This window comes from Buteo buteo, chromosome 26, assembly GCF_964188355.1.
Source record: "Buteo buteo chromosome 26, bButBut1.hap1.1, whole genome shotgun sequence".
Classification (NCBI taxonomy): Eukaryota; Metazoa; Chordata; class Aves; order Accipitriformes; family Accipitridae; genus Buteo; species Buteo buteo.
The window spans coordinates 9,227,318-9,249,637 of NC_134196.1; the positions used below are offsets into that span (position 1 = coordinate 9,227,318).

General features: G+C 44.8%; 1 protein-coding gene across 2 annotated transcripts in view; it reads right to left on the reverse strand.

Moving 5' to 3' along the window:
* The window catches only part of TMTC2 (transmembrane O-mannosyltransferase targeting cadherins 2), a 256,976-nt gene extending 236,256 nt beyond the window's left edge, over nucleotides 1–20,720 (reverse strand). Inside the window, exon 1 of one of the 2 annotated variants that reach the window (XM_075057986.1) lies at nucleotides 20,464–20,720. In XM_075057986.1, the coding sequence (XP_074914087.1) occupies nucleotides 20,464–20,546 (83 nt within the window). In that variant the 5' untranslated portion in view covers nucleotides 20,547–20,720. Of the gene's footprint in view, nucleotides 1–9,384; nucleotides 9,886–20,463 lie in introns of those variants that run through there. The other variant, XM_075057985.1, reaches the window with a different exon arrangement.
* Nucleotides 20,721–22,320: the final 1,600 nt, after the last annotated feature.

Genomic DNA, 22,320 nt, shown 5'->3' on the forward strand with positions numbered 1-22,320 from the left:
GCAAAGGGGTCCTGGAGGGCGTCCTGCAGCTCACGAGCAAAATCCACGAGGAGCACGTATCGTTTCCTATTATTTTTCTATTTTATGCTGTCTTTGTGTTCAAGAACTTCAAGTAATATGGAAGAGACACCGTTACTGGTGTTCACCAACGTAAAATCCTGACACTTGTCCTTACCAAATACGTACATAAGCAAGAGGCAGCAGGTTACACGAATTATAAGAATCGACAAAACAAAGATCAGGTTCAGAGAACAGAGTAACAACATTTAAGGAATCCAACTCATCAGCGAAGACACCTTCCTGCAAGACACCATACAAGCTCCAAGCAGGTTTGTCCTCAGCCCACAGAAGGTGCGATCTAAGGGTGAGGTAGGAAAGGACAAGCAGATACGGACAAAGCAAACAACAAAAAAAAACAACCAACAAACAAACAGGAGACAGAACAAATTTAATACTGACATGCAAGAAGATTACTTGAGCTTGCATTGCTTTCACAGTTCATGGTCTATGACGTTATGAAACTGCTTTTGTTCCCAACATTTTTTTCTGGTAGGGTTTCAGTTTTCTTTGATATGGAAAATGACAGTTTTCCTAATACTAGATGATTAGGACTGGAAGATTAAAAAAGAGAAAAAAAAAAAACAACACGTAGAAAAAAGTAACGTTAAAGCAATAAAAAGGGAAAAGACTTGGCAAAATACCACTACAAAAACATGCATAAAGTTATTTACCTAGCTAAGGCTATAGGTCTTTGTTAAAGGTGCACATTTTATTCAGTAAATCAATGGATGAGCGCAGCTTCAAATACATCACTGTGAAGGCTCACAACACCACCTCAGGCAAATCCACAGATTAGCTGTGGCATTGCTGATCATTCCAAGCTTAAAACCAAAGTAAATGTTTATTATTAACATTAACCATTGCATTTTGGTTCACTGATTTAAGAAATACAACTACCTTCAGAAAGTACTGAATCTCTTTTTCTCCTAAGGATAGGTACACTGAACAAGCAAAACACAATTTTTCCAACAGCTTTCTGAAACATGAAGGGAAAGTTATGAAAGTGCCATTTGGACACATTACAAACAAAAGAGAAAGCAATCCTTTATTAAATGCAATTAATTTTGATTGTAATAGGCATTCCTTTAATTATGGTTGATGAAAAACACTGCACGTAATTTGTTTTCCCCACACCAACATTCCAGATACAGATTTCCATTACCTCATCAATACCCACAGCATGAAGTAATCAGAAATAAAACATGAGCAAAATCTCTAAGATTTTTATGTTCTTAAAAAAATAAGACAGCCATACCAATGTTTAGGTTTATATAAGCAATCCTACTAAGCAAAATAAAAAATGGGCAGGGGTAGATATGAAGTATGTTGGTTTTGGGTGGGGTTTTTTGTTCCAGAATAAGGACCTGAACGCCAAGCACTTTAAGACTGGGACAGTTTCTATTTGTATAGTCTTTCAGATAGCAAGGACCCAACTCTAGAAAGATCTGACTGCTTCAAAACTCATGATAATAAATTAGAAAGGATATAGCTTACACTTTTGAACCACCCATATTGCAGATAAGCCATTTACTGACTAAGTCTGGTACTGGTCCCCATCTCAGCTTTCTGGCTACCTCTGCCCTGAAGACAGATCCACAACTCTAACATATACCAGAAATATTTAAATCCAAGTAACTCAGATTAAGACTGAGGCAAAAATACAATGATGTTTCAGCTCAGACTCTGCGAGTGTATTCGGACCTCAGAGGAACCCAAAGAGTATGCGCTGCCCACGTCAGTCCTCACTCTGGATGATTTCCTGCTTCTAGTCCTCTGTTAGGTTGGACAGAGATCGCAGTTGTCCCTCATATTTGTAGGGTCTCCAAAATTCCAATTAAATCCCCTTGAAAATAGAGTATTATTGCCACGTGGACTTAAGATAGTTACCCAAAGCAAGCGATGAATTCATGCTAGGAAAAGTATTAGCATTCCTGAATGCTCACAATACATATTGTTGCTTTCACCTATAATAGGTCTTATTGTTGCCTTCTGAATATTGCCATTATACACCTACCACTTGAATAGGCTTCGTAGCATCACCTTGACAAACAGCTGTGGTGAGAGCAGTACTGCCAAGGTGCCAGGCAATTTCTCTGCAGTTGTAACCGGCTCTCCTGTTACTGGCAGGCTGCTCCCACACCATTTGCACACCACTTCTGCCACTACGCACAAAGCCCAGTCTCACCATGCACAGAATACGGATATATTGCAAGAAATGCCTTATCAGCTAAAGCTGAACACAGGCCATAGCCATTAGCACTTCTAAAACATTCCTCCCGTCTAACAAAACAGTGTATTAAAAAAGATGTAAAAAGTGCTAACACGAAAATCTCAGAGTATTTTCTTCCTAGTTTAGGATGAGACGGGGAGATACATGAACCAGCAAGTGGAGATAGGTAGAGCTACCGCTATTCTGTTTTTCATGATAAACTGATAGCAGTCTAATTACATAATGCATTTTTACCAAGCTCGTGCCAGCATCAAAAGTCAGGCAATATGTAGGGAAATGCAGGAAATCTTTTAAAGCTTTGTTCAACATTCCTGAGAGCATCCACCAAACATTGAAGTAAAACTCCACGTCGAGCTGGTCTCGGAATACATTAATTGTGGCTACATTTCCAGTTTCAGACCACAAGTCTTGGAGGCCTGGGAGTATAATGTGTCTCTACAAATCATTTCTTCTTTAATGTAAAATTAAAGTTTTCCTTTGTCCTTTAAAGTAAGACACGGTAGGAAAGAAGATGAAGTCCAAAAAGAAAGAGAAAAGCCTATTTACCTGGAATTAAAGATGTATGTTTGCCTGCAATAATAATCTAAGCAACACAGGGAAAAGAATACTTGTTTAATTCATAACATTTAATCTAATAATGGGGTAATAAATGAATGCCACATGCTGTGCAATGCTATGTTTGAAACTCACAGACAAGTCTCATGTTGAGAGGGATTTGAAAACTTCTTCAGAGTAAAATATTCCGAGCACAAGGCACAGTGCCACTTTCCAAGAGTTTCTATAGCTTTGTATCATCAACTATTTCTTCATATACATAGACCTAAAAATAGTATTGTCTCTGCTGATAGTTCAGCTTGGCCTTCCCTCCAAACCACTATTGCCAAGACGAGGTTAAAATCTAGCGCTTCATTAGCCACACAGCAGCCTTGGCAAGGACCAGCCCAAAGCAGCAGCGCTTCGCATCGTCGCCGTCTGTCCCAAACTGGGACTTAGTGGCAGGAATAGCCAAACAAGGCAGCCACAGAACTGGAGCTTCTACAGCAACCCAGTTTGTGCTCAGCAACAGCTAAGCCTCTGTCTTCTGCCACGTTGTTTTATCCATTTTCCTTTCCCGAACAATTTCTCTCTTTTTCAGTCCGCATTGTGTCTTTCTCCTTGCATGGGCCTAACTCTATTAACTAAGCCATTGCTCATTTTCCTACTTTGGTTCCAGCATCTGTTTTCTTTATATGTCTTATTAGCTTTCCATTGTAGGAAACACGAGAGGAGAAAACCACCCAGGGAGACGGAGAGAGAACAGGTCTGAAGAGCAAACTGAAAACCCGTGGAAGGCAGGAGTGAAACCCACAGAGACCTCTCTGGACGGGCTTCCCCGGCACCCCCCGACCACATCATCAGCACCCATCGCTTATCCCCGCTCACAGGACCAGCCGTTACCCCTTCCAGACCTGCTGGCCGTGCCGACGGTGTGATCGACCTCGGGTTTGTTTCGGTTTGACCAGTTTGACCCAGCCTGGCTCGCTACAGCAGAAACAGTCGAGACTGCCAAAGCCAAGGGACAACATCTCTCTTGGCAAATGCAGCAGCAGCGTTCACGTGCCGAGAGCAATTTTTCTCCCAGTTTGTGTACTGGGTTTGGACCTTCTGCATCCCACGCACCTAAGAGCCACCAAGAGCTACGCCTCACGTCACCCTTCTTTCCCCAGACCTTCCCTCACCGTCACCACAACGTGTGGATGGCTCTCCTACCCGCAAACACAACGCACAGGACCACTATGCATACGCTGCCTCTTTTCCATGCACTGCCCTTCTCATACCTCTCAGTCCAAAGCTCCTTGGGCGGAAAATCTCTTCTCAAGTGCTCCTGAAAGCACCCCAAGGTCCCGCTCCCTACCCAGTGGGATAACGTAACTGAAGTGAACGGACCTGCATCAGCATCTCATCAGACCGAAACAAAAACCCCTTAAACCTTGAAAAGGACAAATACCGAGGCGTGAGGAAGTATTTGCCCCAGACATCTGTGCACACAACAGCTAAAGACCTTTGTACCAGCGCTGAACCTCCTACTGCCTTGCTGCTTTGCTTTTTTTTCCCCACTTGCCCACTACACCAAGGCTTCCCTGTCCATTCCCCAACAACAACCGAACTGCACAATCAGCAGGATGACGGAGCCGGTATTTTCTCCTCCATTCTGCAAACACACAGGCAATATTAGTCTCCAGCTTGGAGAAGAGACACGTCTCTGCACGCACCTGTGAGGAGAGGACGAAGACAAAAGGAAGGTTTGCAGGAGGAATCTCATCTCACGGTGGGGGGGGAGGGTGTCATGTTCCTCCCCTCACCGGCATTTAATGCCATGCACAGAGGAAAAAATAGCCTCGACAGCATGCCAAAATGAAGTCATTTAAAAGAATGAATAGTCGCTATTATTTTCTTAAAATCTCAATGTTTCTCTTTACCCAAATTCATCGTACAATAGAGCAGGTTGAGTTTAAATGAGAATTAGGCTGCAGCTTTTTAGTATGCTCCAGGTAAAACGGGTGAGCCCGCACAAAGGGCACCTGATAACATTATTTGCACATGCACTATTGTGTAACTGTTTCCATAGGCACAAAGGACTGTCTGGCTGCCATAAGAGTTCATGCTAATTGCTCGGTTGTGTGTGTGTTATGAAATGTAAATTAGGACTCCCTCAAAAACCTGGAAAATTGCACTTATCTCAATCTCACAGGATTAAGGGGGCAGTTGTTCAAATAATATTTCTCGCCAAGAAACGTGAAACTAGGCTCTGCAAAGATGTTCTGCACAAAGAGAGAGACAGAGATCTGTTAGTGTATATGACAGTTGTTCTGCAGCTCCAAATCGAATTTGCAAACTGGTGAAACATCTGGAGGGGAGAGCCTCAGATGGTGAGAACCGTCACAGTTATGGTAATACCCACAGCGTTTCTTTACCAAGCGTGATATGAAATTAAGTAGTTCATATACATGATGATTACAACAGTTGACATAATTATCAAATATTGCATGACTCCTATGATTGAGTAGTAGATTGGGGGGGGGAGGGAGGCTGGTGTGTAACTTCTGTTTTACCTCCCCCTTCCAAGAGAAAGCATCTCCTGCTACTAAGTTCTTCTGAATAACAAAACATAATAATGATACTAACTCCTTACGTGCATTTGTGCCAAAAAATATAAAATAAAAATATATTGCAAGAACAAGCACAGCCCATAAACATTTTCACTGCTTCATTATTTAGGACCAACCAAGCGTTTTATGAATTGTAGTTATTTATGATGTTTTATATACTCCGTGTTTGTTTATGCCCAAAAGGTTCACCGACGTCCTCACTGTGGCTCTCCATCACGCAGCAGCAAGACAGGTCAGACGTCAAACTGCATCGCAAGGGTCTTATTCTCGTATCCTTGCAGGCCCTCTATCCTGCAAACACTTAGCCATGTGTTTAACTTCATGTATACAACTAGTCTCACTGAACTCATTCATGAAATCCTAGCCTTATTTAAATTGCCACAGGTTTTACCATTGACTCCAGTTGGACCCAGATTTCATCTAATGGGACTATTTACATCTGAAAAGCTGAACACATGTCCAAGCATTTGTAAAACTGAAGTCTTAGTGGCAAAGCCAAGGCATACGCTGCCATTTTATCTCTTACTGGCATGGAGGACCTACAAAATGATTTGCTTTTATCTTGACCTTAACCAAGACATAATAAACAGATCATCACTAAAACAGATTATTAGGTTATATTTTTCCCCCTTTTTGGATATTACTAAGCAGGCTATTCATCCTCTCCAATCTGCTGATTTTTTCCATTCCAATAAGCATGAAATAGTTAATGCATAATCATCTAGGCATAAACACTGACTTTGCTTAGCTGGAGAGTTCACTTGTTCATTTTACTTCAGAAAAGAATACATTTCAGGCAGGTACAAGACACAGAAAAACAGATTAGTAAGCTGCAGTTTTCTTTCTTTAATTACAACAGCAGCAATATTCAACCAATCTAAATTGAATTCAATTAAATCAAGGTTTAGTCAGTTCCTGAAGCAATAGCTGAAATATAATCTCTGCACTTGCTTCCTCATGTAGTTTTATTTAGCATGGATAGTGTAAGGTGACCCAAGTACCTAACTTCTAGCCTTCAGCAGAAAAAAAAAAAAAAAAAAAAAAAAGGAAACCCAAGAACTGCAAAGTCAACAGAGACCCTTTGCTGCAGAAAGTAAAACCGTAGAAGTTCCTGCTGTACAAGAGCTCCTGCTGAAATTCAGAACAATGACTAAAGAATTAAAGACTCTCTGAATACAAAAAATAACTTGCTTTTTCCAATTACCATACTGCTTACTGTATTTATGAGCCTAGAAATTCCCAAGGGCATAACTTGATACTGATTTAATCACTCTGTTGGAAGATTCACTGATTGGAGGGCCCATCCCTTCACTCCCTCCATGACCTGCATTGCTAGTGCAGACATAAAATAGCATTGCAAGTATGAGTAAGATGAAAAATTATGTCTGTTGTTATATGTGCAATTAAATATGCATATTAAATGCAACCATCCTGTTATGAACAGGGTTCTTTTGCATTTTACAATACAAAATACAGCATGATGGGTGAGGGACCTGGAGCACAAACCTGATGAGGAGCGGTTGAGGGACCTGGGGTTGTTTATCCTGGAGAAAAGGAGGCTGAGGGGAGACCTTATCGCTCTCTACAACTACCTGAAAGGAGGCCGTAGTGAGGTGGGTGCTGGTGTCTTCTGTCAGGTGGCTGGAGATAGGACGAGAGGAAATGGCCTCAAGTTGAGGCAAGGGAGATTTAGGTTAGATATTAGGAAAAATTTCTTTACTGAGAGGGTTTTCAGGCATTGGAACAGGCTGCCCAGGGAAGTGGTTGAGTCACCATCCCTGGAGGTATTCAAAAAGCGCGTAGACAAGGCACTTCAGGACATGGTTTAGTCGGCATCATTGACAGTTGGCCTTGATGATCTTAAAGGTCATTTCCAACCTAAATGATTCTATGATAAGCAGTCTTCCTTGAGCAGCTTATTCCACAAGCGTGCTCACTCTTGGCAAAGGACTAACTGGTACGATTTCAGGTTCATGCTAAGAATTATCCCAGTATCTGCTCTTCCTTAACAGGACTGTGCTCTCCTACCTTGCACATTTTATATATAGGATTTCAGTCCACAAAAAGCGAGGATAGAAAACAAATACTCTCCATTCACTAGTATCTTTTCAGCCACGTATAGCAACATATAATATTGTCCATTTTCACACTCTACACACAGATCTTTCCCCACGATTTCTTATCTTGGAAGTGGTATGCAAAACAAAGTGCTCTCAGTGCCCTTGTTCAAGCAAAAACATTCAGCCATCACTCCCACTGTGCTACACAATGAACAGATGTCCCTACACCCTTGCCCACACTAAGATCCAGTGCAATTTATACCTTTAAGCAGAACTGTTTAAATTATACCAGACCAGAAGGAAATAAAATTTCAAAACTGATTTTAATCCCCCCCCATTACTGAAAATTCTCATCCACGTCATTTAGATTTTTCCTTATACATTTACAGAAAAAATGAGGCATAGGCGTTAATGAAATACTCTTTATTCTGGAATCCTGTAACCTTTTCCGTACTTACGTTGACCTGTGTCTTAGTTCTTTATTTTCATGCGTTAGTCATTTTACTTATTCAGAAAACAGTACCGTAACGTTAGGATTCAGCAGTAAGAAACTGAGTTTTAAGCCTTTTTGCTGTAAAATAAGCTCATACGCTTTTTCACTTCATTAACAATTACCATAGTGTGAACATAAACTGAAACTCCTTGCCTATAATAAGCTACAATAAAAGGAACCTCAACAAAATCTACAAATTTCAGTCTGCAAGATGTTCAGAACAAGCCGAGCACGGAGCCAAGTTGGTAGATTTAAATATCACACACAGCATGTGATTTCTGGAAACTGTGCATAACAGGGTGGTACCTTGCTTCAAGCTACTGCATCAGCGCCTTTCAAGATACGTATATCATACTCATCACCATGGTACCTGCAGACCTGTACTATCCAATTTTCCTGCTTAGACAAGACTCCTTCTCCAACACTATCCCCCAGGAGCACTGAGATCCAAAGCTATGTAAAGAGCAGCAAGCCTTTTCTTTTCCTGCAAAACTAGCCCATTTCCACACTTGGCAAATCAGCAGCTCAGAATTACAGCAGGTTGAGCACATATCTTGGTGTCAGATGAACAAAATGCTACAGGTATTCCTATACACTTGGTATTGGTATAATTTTTCAAAACAGTAAAATACCGAATATTAATACTTATTAGTATTTCAAGCCAGCAGATTAGGTATAAGGCACACAACCACGCGAAAGCCAATATTCCTTAAGGCCTTTTTTCTTTGCGGGATCCTTTCCTCACCTCACCAGACACTCTCCCAGCCCCTAAACAAGGTGGCCTTAATTGTTTTCAGAAAGGATTGCATACATATATTGAAATTGGAACATTTCGAAAAAAATGAAAGAGCTGACTGTCCCCTAGAGGAGAAGAATTTCCTGCAAAATCTCTCACAGGTTTACTATATCTCAGCAGATCAGTTTTGTTCGCTTATAAACATCAACTTTTTTATTAATATCCTTACATTATTTTCTTTGTCAAGTGCTAGAAGCAGGCTCTAAATTCCAGAGGACCAACTAGCTTCCTGCTCCCCGGACACCCAATCCTTCCTTTTGCTTTTAACCCTGTATCAGCCAGGCACGAAGCTCCAAGTACCCAAGTCCACCATAAACAGGGTAACGCAGGGTTCTGCTTTGAATGCTACAAACCTACTCATTCAACGTTAATCAAAACGGAATCGGTGAGACTTTTTTTGTTAAAAACAAGTACGCCGCTACAGCAGATCACACTCGAGAAACCACGGCCAACCTGCTCCGGCGAAACAGCATCTCGACACTTAGCCATTCTACGGAAAGGGGAAAGTATAGAAAGCAACTCCCATTAAAACTCCCTTCTTCAAGCCCAAGCCACCACTTTAAACCAGCCAAATGCCCACAGCCAGACACCCTTACCGAGGCTCGACCCGCGCCGAACCAACCGGCACCGCAGACCTGCCCAAGAGGCGGTTTCGGCCGCCAAGAGCTGGCGATCGCGATCGGAACGGGGAGGGAGGAATCCGAAGCAGCAGACGGAACGACCGCACGGCAGCTCGGGGCACATCGGACACGCTGCCCCAGACCCTGATCCAGCTCAGGTTTTGCTTTTTTAGCTTAAGGCCAGCAGCACGAGGAACCATTTTCTTTGTGGCCTTTCCCCACGCTTCAGTCTTTCATCTTCTTAAAAAAAAAAAAAAAAAAAAAGTGCATCTTGAGAACTCTCCAGAAGCATGATGTTTATTAAAGAGAAATACTAACATTTTTAACAAGCCAAGTGATTTACATACAAGAGATGAGTAATGTACTGTGAAATGGAATAGAACATACAGCTATGTCTTTTCACACAAATAGAAAAGTTATTCAAGTATACTGGTGTTACAAAGAAGCTATAAAGAACTGTTTGTGCTACAAAATGAAAGCTGCTACACACAAAAATGCTATTTTATTTGATTAAATTTTTTCATCATTCTCTCAGTACTTTTTCTTTCAGCAAGCTTTATTTATACAGCTATGCAGCATTTAAATTATTTTTTTGGCACTGGAACCTTAATTCAGATCAAAGTGCTTTTAAAAAGCCTAAGTTTTCTTCTGCTTTAATTATAAAAATGCAAAAGATCAGAAGTTTAATTACAAATAATTAATTAAAAAAAGGAAACCTTTCTTCTGCAACTAACATTAATTTCGCAAGACCAATCCTCTTTTCCTCCTTAGAAAAACCCCCAAAACCCCAAAAAATCCACAGAAAAAGCCTTTACAAGTTTCCTCAAGTACAACTGAAATTGTTTGAAGAAAGCGAAGCAAATACACTGAAGCTTCATGGAATTTATTACAAGGAAATTCTCGTTATAATTCAAGATTTTGCAGCAAGGAAATACAGACAGATGTATATACCACACCTAGAAGTATCTTCCCAGGAAACGTACAGGGTTTCTTTTCGGCCTGGGAGTTGGGAGGAGGCAGGGAAGGCCAAAGAAAGGATGGGAGAACAAGAGCGACCTTGCTAGAGACTCACAAACCAAACTTCCAGATGAAACTTCACAAATTATTTCAGAGAGTTGCCCAAGATGATTCACTGATGAAATTCTGGCACCAACAAGGACAGCCAGGCCAATACAGAGAGGCTTAATCCAAGATGTAAATATTTTTCTTATTTTAGTGGTATCTAGAGGGCTGATGCATAACACACAAAATAGGGCTTAAGACCCTGACTCACTTCTGAGCCTATGCCTCATTTCCAAGTCTAATTTCTTTATCATCTTATTAAAATAATTAAAACAATCAACACTGTTGCCACACTAAGCAGTCAAATCCAATAAATACAGTATCAAGTACAACAGAAGGCATGACAGCACCTTCATCTTCACATAACTGCGGTAAATGAGAGGATATGACAAGGCACAGCGTTCCTTCAAATATATTTTTATTTGAAAAGAAAAAAAAAATCTATTCTTAAAAGGCGTATGAAGCATGAAAAAAGAGTATATAGCAGAAGGCTCGTAACCTACAGAACAACAGCTACAAGTGGATTCTTCCACCCACAGAGTCACACTCGAGGCAGCGTGGGCTCCTTCCACCTCCCTAAGAAAAACCCTCGGTGGTTTTGGGGGTTAGGAAAGCTGCTCAAATGGCCAGAGGTGACTGCGGGCACCTCATCTGAATTTCCAACCGGACCTAATCCCCTTCTCAAAGTAGCCCAGTGCAAGTCCACTCAAACAAAGGAGCCAGCCAAATATAACTGTTCCCAACCCAGGAACGTTGTCAGGCTGTAAAATGAAATCAAGAACACGCCTGTGTTACCGTACTGCTACTATATCACATAAAGGCTAAAAGCACCAACAGGATCAGCCTGCAGAAGAGAAACGACACGGTACTAAACGGCCTATGAAGGCACAGGCATCGCGTGCTTTAAAAAGCAGATTTTTTCAGTGTATCACTTAATGTGCTGGTTTGCACACTGGGCAGCGAGATCCTCCCATGCCTTCTCAAAGGCCCATCATCGAAAACACACGCTGAAAGTGATGAAATCAAACCACACACACACACAAAAGACTGAAAAACACTAAAGTCAAAGTCCCAGAAGTGGCTGATTTTCAGAATGAGCTCCCACTTCAAGGTTTCATGTTAGAGACCTGGAACAAATCAGTCATTTGAAGAAAGTAAAATTATTCTAGATTAGGAGTTCTGATTCTCCCCATGCTGCCCCCAAGACGTTGACCTATTACTTCATAATCCAGCGAACTGCGTCTTTCAGAGTGACTACTAAACACCTGTCAAAGGTATAGACATGAATATATAAAGAACTTCAGTTGGACACCTCAAGTCCTCACTTACAGCACTGACAGCAGCCTGAACTCTGAGCGTGCTAAAACACACCTCGGGGAAACACCCCGGGCTGGAAGGCAGGCACAGGAATCACCGTGAGACACCCCGAAACAGAGACCAGCCACACACTGAATAGTCAGAGTTTAAATGACGACGGGGCAGACCCCCCCCCGCCTACTCTCTATAGGCAACCTCAGCACACCGATCCTTTTCACACCGATGCTTGTGTCCTCGTGAAGTCCTTCATCTCCTGTTGGAATCTGGATGAAGCTATATCAAGCTATATCAAGCTATATCTTTGATAAAACCAAACAGTTTGGTGCTGGTTGGGTGGATTTTGGGGCTTGGTTGTGACTGTGGTACTCCACAATAAGGGGCTTGGCTGACCCCTATGTACAGACAGATTTATTTTCCTGGTACCGGTGGTAACTGTTAAGGATCTTTATAATGGACAACAGCCAGGGCCTCAAGGATTTTTTTTTCCCCACTAAGTAATTCTGTCACCTTAAAACCACCGCAAACACCAACTTAAGGAGACTATTTTCAGTAGAAGAGTATTTCTTAGTGCTTTACTCATACACTGGAAGTCGTACGTGCTGGGGTTTTTAATACCCAAGTAAATAACCATTACCAGCTTCAATAGTTACTGAGCAAAACCTAAGAGCTATTTTAAACAGCATCAACTGAGAAATATTCCCACATAGGAGTTGGAGGCTAGATGCTGTAAAGGCACTCCTGATGCACCACGACATCGGGAGCCTACGCACTTATCAGCCAGGCACTGCCGACTAAAGAAAAGTATCTGATTCACAGAGCCATCCAACTCCGAGCTACACTCCCTTGCATCAGAGGGAGAGAAAATTCACCGAAAAGCAATTAAAAACTAAAGTCGCACTTACCCAGAGCAGACACCCAAGCCATTGGAAACGCTACCTACAGAAATGAAATGCTATCTCCAAGTCAGGACTCCAAACAAACACTTGCGGCGTATCTATCTTTTAATTCGGGATTTGAGAGGGTTCAAAGGCTGGTTTCCCACCAGAAGGGTGCAGGTCGCTCCGCAGCGATGAAGGAGAAGTGGCACACTGGAGCCCAGCACCAGTTATTAACCATTATATGTAAAAAGTCACGGAGGTGGGAAAGGAAGGCAGGACAGAGATCTAGGAACAGTTTAGGCTGCTGCTGAGCGGGTTTGTTTCCATGACAATTTTGGTCACTGAATCGTGACCCTGTTTCAAGAGTTCAAGTCCTTTTTTTAGGATTTAAGTACACAAATTACCAAGCTGGATGAAAATAGCATCCAGGCACTGGCAGAGACTTTACAGCAACAGTTCTGCTACCAATTACCGTGTTGTTCCTCTGAACTAATACTGGACTAGCTGACTAAAACACATAGGAGTTAAAATCATACAATCCTCTCATTAGCAAAACAGCCTAGAGTAACGCTAAGTTCAGAAAAACCAATCCTGGAAACGGGACGCTAAATTCAGAAAAAACCTGTCCTCCCTTGAACCACGAGTCAGAGGTCAGGGTGGGTTTTTTGGGTCTGCTGAAAGGCTGGTGAATAATAGGGGATGCCACAGACCAGTCCAGCCGTCTAGCACTAATGGTTTGTACCATCATGTGGAAAATCCTCCTTCAATTACCTGTCAGTCTCCGGCTTCCTGGGCCAGCTGGGACCGGGAGCACTGCTGAGGCCAACGTGCTTAACTCCTGGAGAGAAGGAAGGGCTCCGAGGCAGTCAACAGTGACCCCCGCAAATAAATTAAGAAGCCTTTGTGGCAGACTAATGGGAAGCCCGTCCAGCTCTCGGCTGGAAGATGGGTGCCAAAAAAAGGTCTCAAGTTCTAGGCGCACCACAAAAATCCGCTCTTCTGTTTACTAGAGTGATGGTATATACACCTGCATGTGTCTTTAGAGGTTACTCTGATTTTTAACAGTTTTTGAAGCACGAATATGGGCCATTTGAATAAACCGCTGGAGGAAAAAAAAAATCATCAAAATAATTAAGATATAAAAGACAAAACAGCTTATGCTGAAAACACGATATTTCCAATAAAACAAACAGCAATTAAAAAGATGAAGAGAAGAAGGAAAGGAGGGACATGAAGACAGTAAATGAGCATTATTCACCTCCGATTGAAACCTCCCACTGTTCTTGAAAAACCTCCTCATGAAGCCAATAGGACAACGAAGGCTAACAGAGCAATTCGCAGTGTCCTAGGGAACGCAAGGATTAGTATTCAAGGAAGCCACTTTTACTTTTTCTCCCTCTCGAAGCTTAACAAGGCCAGGAAAGGCTGGGGTGGCAGAGCATCGGAGCACATCGACTGGCCATCCCCGGCTACGGAGGCTGGGTGGCCAAGTTTCATCAGCTCCAAACGGTCCGATTTACTGGTTTTCTTTTTCCTTGAAGTGAAAGAGATTGACGGATTACTTGATCCTTCGCTGCCGCCCCAGTGATCAGCACGTTTCTTCGTTTCACAGTGAACTGTCATATACGAACAGCAACCCTGAAGCATCCTCCAAAGAGAGAGCCAAAGCCCACGCTGCTGCCTTTGGAGATGCCCGTTACGAGCCATTCGCAGATCCACAAGATATTTCAACTGTCCTGAAGTAGCAAACCGAGCAGTGCAGTCGACACGTTAAGTAATATTTAGGGTGCAATTGCAAAAACCAATTTCCTCTGGCTCTTCAAGTTTCATTCAGCAATGGGCTGACCTTCGGGGAAAAATGGTTTAGTACGGAGTTCTGCAGAGGGTGAAACTGGGAAACAAATTACAGGATTTACACCCTCTCCCTCTTACTAGGGAGGGACCGCCTGTGCAAGCAATAACACAAATATCTCAAGTCTAGAGGACTATCCAGACACTGTGGGAATATGACCGAGGAACCTGATCTAGAAGTAGTAAAATGAAATCCTACTGCCGCCCTGACTTAAATAACCTGCCCGCAGAACGAGCTCCCACTTTAAAGGAAGATAAGGAGAGTTTATATGATTAGTCACCCCAAGCAGGAAAGCATGGGGAGTTCAAAGGTTGTCAAGCCTCAAAGGCAAACAATAGGCTTCCACAATCAAGAGACATTCCAAAATTAATTTAAAAACCTGAGCTCCAAAGTGTCGGAGAACAAAGAACTTTGAGCCTAAGGTTCGGGTCTCCAGATAAAATGCTTCCATTTTTCAAACAACCATTTTGGACAAAAATTAGGGGGGAGGGGGAACATTGGGGGACATGGACAGCTTAAAAAGGTTTCTTTTTCAAAGACAGACAGTTAACCCAAAAGCTGTGTAAAGCCTGTAAAATATTTAGAAATAAAAACGAAAAAAATCTAACCTAAAACATTGCCCCAAAGAACAGACTCACTTTTACATAAGTAACAGTAAGAATAAGCATCTTTGTCTTCAGATTTAGTCTGTTTCTCCAACTGTAAATTTGGAGCAACTTTCACCACAGGTTGCCAGCAGGCTTGCATCTACAGCTTCAGCATCAAATATTTCAGCTAAAGAAAGAAATTCCATAAACAAACAGCAAAGTCTGCTTCAGTCAACTTCACAGAAAAAAAAGAAAAAAAAAAAAATCCTAGCAGCCAACAACGAGGGAAGGGCAAACTTCCAGACGAGGGAGGCAGAGGAGCTCTAATTCAGCACTCTTGCAGCTATCAGATGGTTAACAAATTGAGATGAGAGACTTCTGAGCCTTTCGAGCGACTTTCACTCTGGCAAACTTAAAGGATTCAGAAGCGCAGCTGGAATACATATGGGAGATGCTGGAGAAAGTGGATCATTTGAATTTGTAACTCCATTGTGTGCTGGAAGAACTTCCTGCAGATGAGGCGCATCCCGTCAGTGACTCAGGGAGACTCTCCGTCTGCTAACAGTCATGAATTTATTCTCTGAACCAGCTACCAGAAGTGACATGGTTTATGTTAGTGTTATATATGCAACAAGAATCTTAAAATAAAGCCTGCAGGGACATAATTTCTTTTTTGCTTCCAAAAATCTCTATACTACAGCATCTCCACTGTGAAAAAAACCAAAAACCACCACCAGTATTTCGATGAAACTAAGATTTCACATTTTGATCAAAGTGTTTCATTCAACACAACTTTTTATGCAGAAACTCTTTTTAAATCAGAAGCCAAATATATTTTTAGATGATGTTCAGCATTTAAAAATGGAACTGGTATCGTATTAATAGATCATTATCGTGCCAGGTTCATCCCATTAGATAATCAGTTACTGATTCACTTGGTTGGTACTCAACTACAGTACCTGAAAACTACATAGCTTCAGTTACTCAGGCATCTTCTCCAGGTTATATTGTTCTTTATCAACGTGTTAAAGTCCCTGTTTCATATACAAATTATCTTTATGGTGTTTTGAAATTGGCCCACAGAAGACGCAACAGGAGGGACAAAGGGAAAACACTACAGAGAAAGCGTACAAGTCCCCATCTCCCCACTTTTCCCCACCACCAGCCTCGCTGCTGGAATTGAGAAGATTGCAGCCACCTGCAAACTGGAGCTACTGAAAGCTACTGGAGAGGGGCACTTGGAGCTGAAAAATTGAGAGTAGATGACAAAAAGGGGCCATAAAAATCACAGATGTAAATTAATAATCAAATATACACACACAACAAGGAGACAGATGGCAAGCAATTTTCCCCAGTGTACTTATACTTGTTCTTCTAGTGCACGTATTTGGGTCACTTGCTAGATTAAATCTCATGTGGCAGACCCAACAGAGGTACTGCCGAATGTGTATGGGCTCGGCCTATTTTTACATGATGCAAGTCTGACGCTACAGGGTGAAGGCATTTATCAGGATTTCTTCAATGCAGTTTGCAATATTGCCCTGCGGCTTTGGAACAAAGCTGTTGGATACTTTCTACCATCGGCAAGGCTGCCCCATTCAGGCCTGCTAAATAAAATGCAGCACAAGCTAGAGAAAGTTGGTCGGTGCTACCAAATCTCATGGAAGAGTCCTACACGGAGAGGGACAAATCCGTCCTTGTTTTGCAGAGCACCAATTTTGTCAATGTGCCACACGGAAAATACATCACTAAAGGTTAAAGAATCCTACTAACACTCTCCACTCTGCCTTTCTTCCGACATTTGGGAGAAGAAAGGAACACCTCAATGGATGAGTAGCTTTTGACACGTTGGCTGTAGCACCGCATGACCTCAGATACGCAGAGCACTAAATCTTCCACACCCCAGCTACAAACTGACAGTGCCCTGTCTTATTTAGCACAGGTCACATGAAGGACTACAACTTCAATGCAAGGCACCCCCAGGTCAAATTGCCTACTTTTGGGGGTCTTAAGCGGCAGGGGGGGAAATGACGCAGCTGTGTAAAGCCTAATTGCAGCAATGGGTTTCCCTCCTGTGATGCTGGTAGGTATCAGCATGAAACACGAACTGCATGTGCAGAGATTAGCTCCCCTTCATCTGGCAAGAAACTGGATTTCACCCAGTACAACAAGCAAGATCTTCAATACATCTGCAGGAATGGAAATGGTATTTCTCCCTACTCCTTGTTATCAGTTCCAAGACGATTTTGCTCAGCAATAAATAGACCTTTATTAACAACCAATGTGAGTTCACTTGTGGCATTAGACCAACATCTAACTATCTCCCCCTCTTCCCACATTCATCTCTTCTTTTGGTTTGCTGCGTGCTGCATCCAGCCTGAAATAAAACAAATAAGGAAAAAGAGGGGAAAAAAAAATGTATTTGTTCCTAGAGGAACAAGGAGGTTTTGAGTTGGGGAGGAGAATTTCCCCCTAATAATCTACATGTGTAACTAGGAAATATCACAGCTGCCCGTGAGAGTTACAGTAGCAGGGAACAAGGTGGCAAAAGCTTGTGTTTTCTGGGTCTACAAGAAAAAAAAAAAAGAAAAAAAAAAAAAGAATTGTTTCTTCTTTACACTGGGTCTCATGTTTAGAGGCTGTCACTTTCATTCGAAGTAATCAATAAGTCAATTGATCAAAAAAGATCACACGTTTGCACTGATAATGTGCGTGCCACATATCTGTCTAGCCTGAAAGAAACAATAAGTTAGGCAGGCTAATGATGAAAAGTAAGAACGTATACGTTTGCTTACTCAACTTCCTCAGGCTTTAAATTCATTCAATTTCAGTTTAATTGGGTGAAGGGTGGGAAATAAAATCTTGAATCCTTTGATATAGAGTCATAAAGCCCAGACTACAAGCAAGTTTGTTATATCACTGTCCATACAGTCTTTGGTTTGGTGCCGTGCTGCTGCTAAAATATTAAGTTCTACCATTGGGAAATTGATTTTGCTATAAGAAGTTCTTACGATGCCACTTAATCTTACCCAACCTACATAAAAAAAATACAGAAAGCAATTACAGACACCCTTTACATAGTAAGCTTGATCACTATATTAAAAAAAGAACAGTCTGATGTAATTTCAATATAATGGCAAAGGCAGCAGAGAAAGCCATGGCAATATGCTGCCCTCCTGAAACAAAACATTGCAGGTTCCCAGCTTAAATGCACAATCTTGATTCACTTAAAGTTAGTAGCATGATCCATCTCCCACATGGAGGGCTGTGTCCTGCAGCTCCAGCATCGACCTCCTTTTCTAGTGTTACATTTCAAGCAGGCTCCTGCGGGGCAGCGAGATTCTGTGATTACAGTTAGAAGAATACTTTGGGTCCGAGAGCCTGCCTCTTGGAACAGATAACCCTTTCTAGTTCAACAATTACTAGCGTGCAACAACCAGCGCTGCCTTGCCCCTTCCAGCGCTGCCGTTGAAAAACACCCTAATTACGTGAACCTGCGTACAGAAATGCCATTAACTGGCTTTCAGAACACTCTAGCCAATGCCTAAATCTCAGCTACAACGATGAGAAGTACTTTATTTAGTTAGGAGGTAAACACATAAACAAAGCAGTATTTTAGAACCCCTTTTAAATAGCCTGGGATTAGTACCGGCAAAGACAGCGTGTCATTATCTTTTCCGCTCTTTCTGTGACGACACTCAAATACCAGTTTTCTAACTGCATTAAAGCACACTCATGCAAGATCAAGAGTAACCTCGACCTCCGCATCAATAACACCAGGTAGTACTTCAAATTGCTTTCTGTGCCCAGCCAATTTGAACTGGCCTGCAGGACAGGGTTATAAGCATGTCCTTAAACAACCCAGCTTCGCCTAAATATTGCAACATATGCTACTTAGGGTTATGTAAATATTCCACAACTCCTGCCGTTCTTAACTATAACAAGCGGGTTTAAAATAGTGTCAGCGTGTCAAAATATTCATCACTTTCTATTGATCTGACTCAGACCTTGCCTTTCAGAGTAACAGCGGGTTGGTTGTTTTTTTTTTTTCTTTTATCGCTTGTGAATGAAGTTTTGAAACAGATTTAAGAAAAATCATTGTAGATAATCGGAAGGCTCGCAGAAACCTAAAAACACTTAATTGCTTCACAAGGCTTCGCGTGCATGTAAATGACCTGACGCCTGAATGGCCACACTCCGCAGCCGACACCGTTCCCAGCCGGAGACCTGGACCAGGACTAACGCTTGGCATTTACTTCAAGTATAACGGGCTTTACTAGCAGCAACCCTTGCAAACAGGGAGGTTTATTCTGGAAGCGGCGACAGATCCTTAAACGCGGCAGGTGCACCGTGAGACGGCGTAAGGGAGGAAAATCCCAAGTTTAGGAACTCCTCGACTCCAGGACAGGCAGGTTATTTCCCAAGGACCTAAAACTGATTTTTTCGCATCCCACCACCGCGCTGGGAAGTTCGGTTCATCCAGCCCCATTTTTCTCCTCCGGCGCATCCTCCCTCCTCTTGCACGACCACCCCCGGGGCACAAACCCCACTCGCAAAGTCGGTGGGGCCAACCCGAGCCACCCGGCGGAGACCCACGCAGACCGAGGCACCCCCCCACACCCCCCCCCTCCATCCCCATCCCCTCCCGAGTGGGGGGGGGGGGGGGGGATGCCCGGTCGCTCCCACCTCGGCGATCGCGAACAAGCCTCGTCGGTCTCGGCGGAGCGAGCGGAGCCGCCGGCAGCCGGTCGCTCTCCCCGGAGGAGGGAGGGCTGCCGAAAAGCTGTCAAAAGTCAACCCGCGCTCGCTTCTTTTTTTTTTTTTTTTTTTTTTTTTTTGGATGGTTTAAATGCCAACGGAGCGTGAAAACGCCCCAGGACGGTTAGTAAGTTTAGCCAGGCGTGCTGCTCTCCCCGACGCGTTTTAATTATGCATCCGTTTTAATTGCGATCGGCTCGAGCCACCGGAAAAAAAATAAAAGACACGAGTGGGAATTCTCCCCGCCTGCTAGCAGCGCCTTTCGGAGGGCAGCTACCGTTCGGGAGAGGAGCAGGGAGGGAGCCCTGCTGCCGCCCTCCCTTCCCCATCGGCGGGGGCTCCGGTCCCGCGAACGGCAACTTCCCGGCGGAGCGGGGGGACACGGCGCCCGTGGGATCAGCCCCCGGGAGCCGCCAAGTTCAGGCGGCGGGTCCCTTCTCAGCGGGAAGGGTGCGAAGGGGACCGAGCCCGGCCGGTAAGCTGTCAAAAGCCCCGGTAACGGCGGGCGACGCCGCGGCCACCCGGTGCCCGAGGAGCCACCCGGGACCGTTTCCCCGCAGGTGTGCGACCCCCGCCCGGCCCCGCCGCCTCCCCGTCCTACCTGTCATCGTAGCAGAAGTCGGCGCCCAGGGTGTTGAGGTACAGGGCGAGCCCCAGGGCGCTGCTCACCAACTCCGCGATCATCTCTCCTCCTCCTCCTCCTCCTCTTCCTCCTCCTCTTGCCTCCGAGCTCGTAGCGGGGCAACCCCCCCCGGCCGGCCTCCCACGCCAGCCCCGCCGCGGCTGCCCCCCGGCACCGCGGGGCGCCGCTCCGCGCTCCGCCGGCGGCCGCAGCCTGACGGCGGGGTGTCGGTCTGGGTGTCCGTCCGTCCGTCCGTCCCCCCCCCGCCCCAACCTCCGCCCGCCCCTACCCCATGGCAGCGGGGCGGCCGAGCAAAGCGGGCCGAGGAGGCGGCGGCCGCCGCCGCCTTCCTCCCGCGGTTCGCCGGGCTCCCCGGCCCGCGTCCTCCCCCCCCCACCCCGCCCCCGGCTGCCGAGCCGGGCGCCGCCGCCGAGGCTCTGGGAGCGCCCGCGTGGGGCGCCCGGGGCTCCCACCGCGCCTGCGTGCGGGACCGCCCCGCGACCGCCCCGCCCCGCCCCGCCGCCCCGCCCCGCCCCGCCCCGCCGACCGCTCCGCGGGCCGCGGGCCCCGCTCCACGGGCCGCGGGGGGGTCGTGGGCTCGGCTGGTTCGCTGCTGCCGCTGGCTTTGGCACGACCCCCGTCCCCGGGGTTGGTTTTTCCTTCCCCTTCTCTCCTCCCGCCTTTCTTTTCTCTTCTGCTCCCCCTCGCTTGTGCCCTTTTTAGTGCCGCCGCCTTTCTTTCCCGTTTCTTTCCCTCCCGTTTGCTCATCCCCTTTGCTCTCTTCCCCTTTCCTCCCCCTTCCCATCCTGCTTTCCCGTCTTTCCCTGTTCCCCTTGTCCCCGCTTTTCTCCCTTTTTCCCCAGCCTAGGTCAGATGGAAACTCATCAGTAGGAAGGAGCGGACCCGTACCACGGGGGGTGGGATGCCAGAGCAGGGGGGTCCACGCTCCCACTCCCCCTGAGCCGGGTATCCCCCTCGCTGTCAGTGCAGAGGCATCCACGGGGAGCTCTTCGCTCAGCTCTTCACTCGGCTCTTTGCTCAGCTCTTCGCTCAGCTCCCAGTTAAGCAAAACCAAAGCAAACCCCTGAAACTTGGTATCTGGAGGGGGGGAGGCTGGAAACACACACTCCCCAAAGCAAGGAGCCCCGCAAACTGGGGTTCCCTTTGGGCAGCCCCGCAACGGGGTGCTGCCTGCGAGAGGTGAGGTGGGCTTAGCCCGAGCCACGGGGTGTGAGCGGGACAAATCAATGGCCCGGGCAGGAAACCCAGCAGTGGGAAATAATGCACTGAAACCACCTTCAATAATTGGTGGGATATAGAGGCATGAAGTTATGGAAAGGGATTGTTTCCTTTTTTAAGAGGGTTTTTAAAATGTTGCCTCCTTTTTCTGTTAGCCAGCCCTTTATAGAACTGTTTCCTCGTGATTTCCGTCAAGTGGCACATCACGCTGTCCCAGAAGAACGGGATTCTGTACATCAAACTGTGTCTAATAAACTGGGGAGCTTTTAACAAGTTTTCTCTCTCCCCTATGTGATTATTTAATGCTGTTCTTTGCAACCTCAGAATATATTAAGTGCATTAAGACCTCTTTCAAGCGATGCCCAAAGTGCTCCTGTAAAGTCTGCCCCAAGTCTCGCAAACGCCTCAGCTGCTTTTGCTTAGGTTCAGGGGCTGTGTTATCACCATCAGTGGCAGTAATTGCAGACCCGGGGGGAGGGTGCGTTTTGTTTGGAATATTAAAGCTTTGAGGGGCCTTATTGAACCCATTAGCAGATCACATTGATCTGGCATTAAACTTTTCAGTCTGAAGCACAGGACGTAGCAACCTAGATTTTA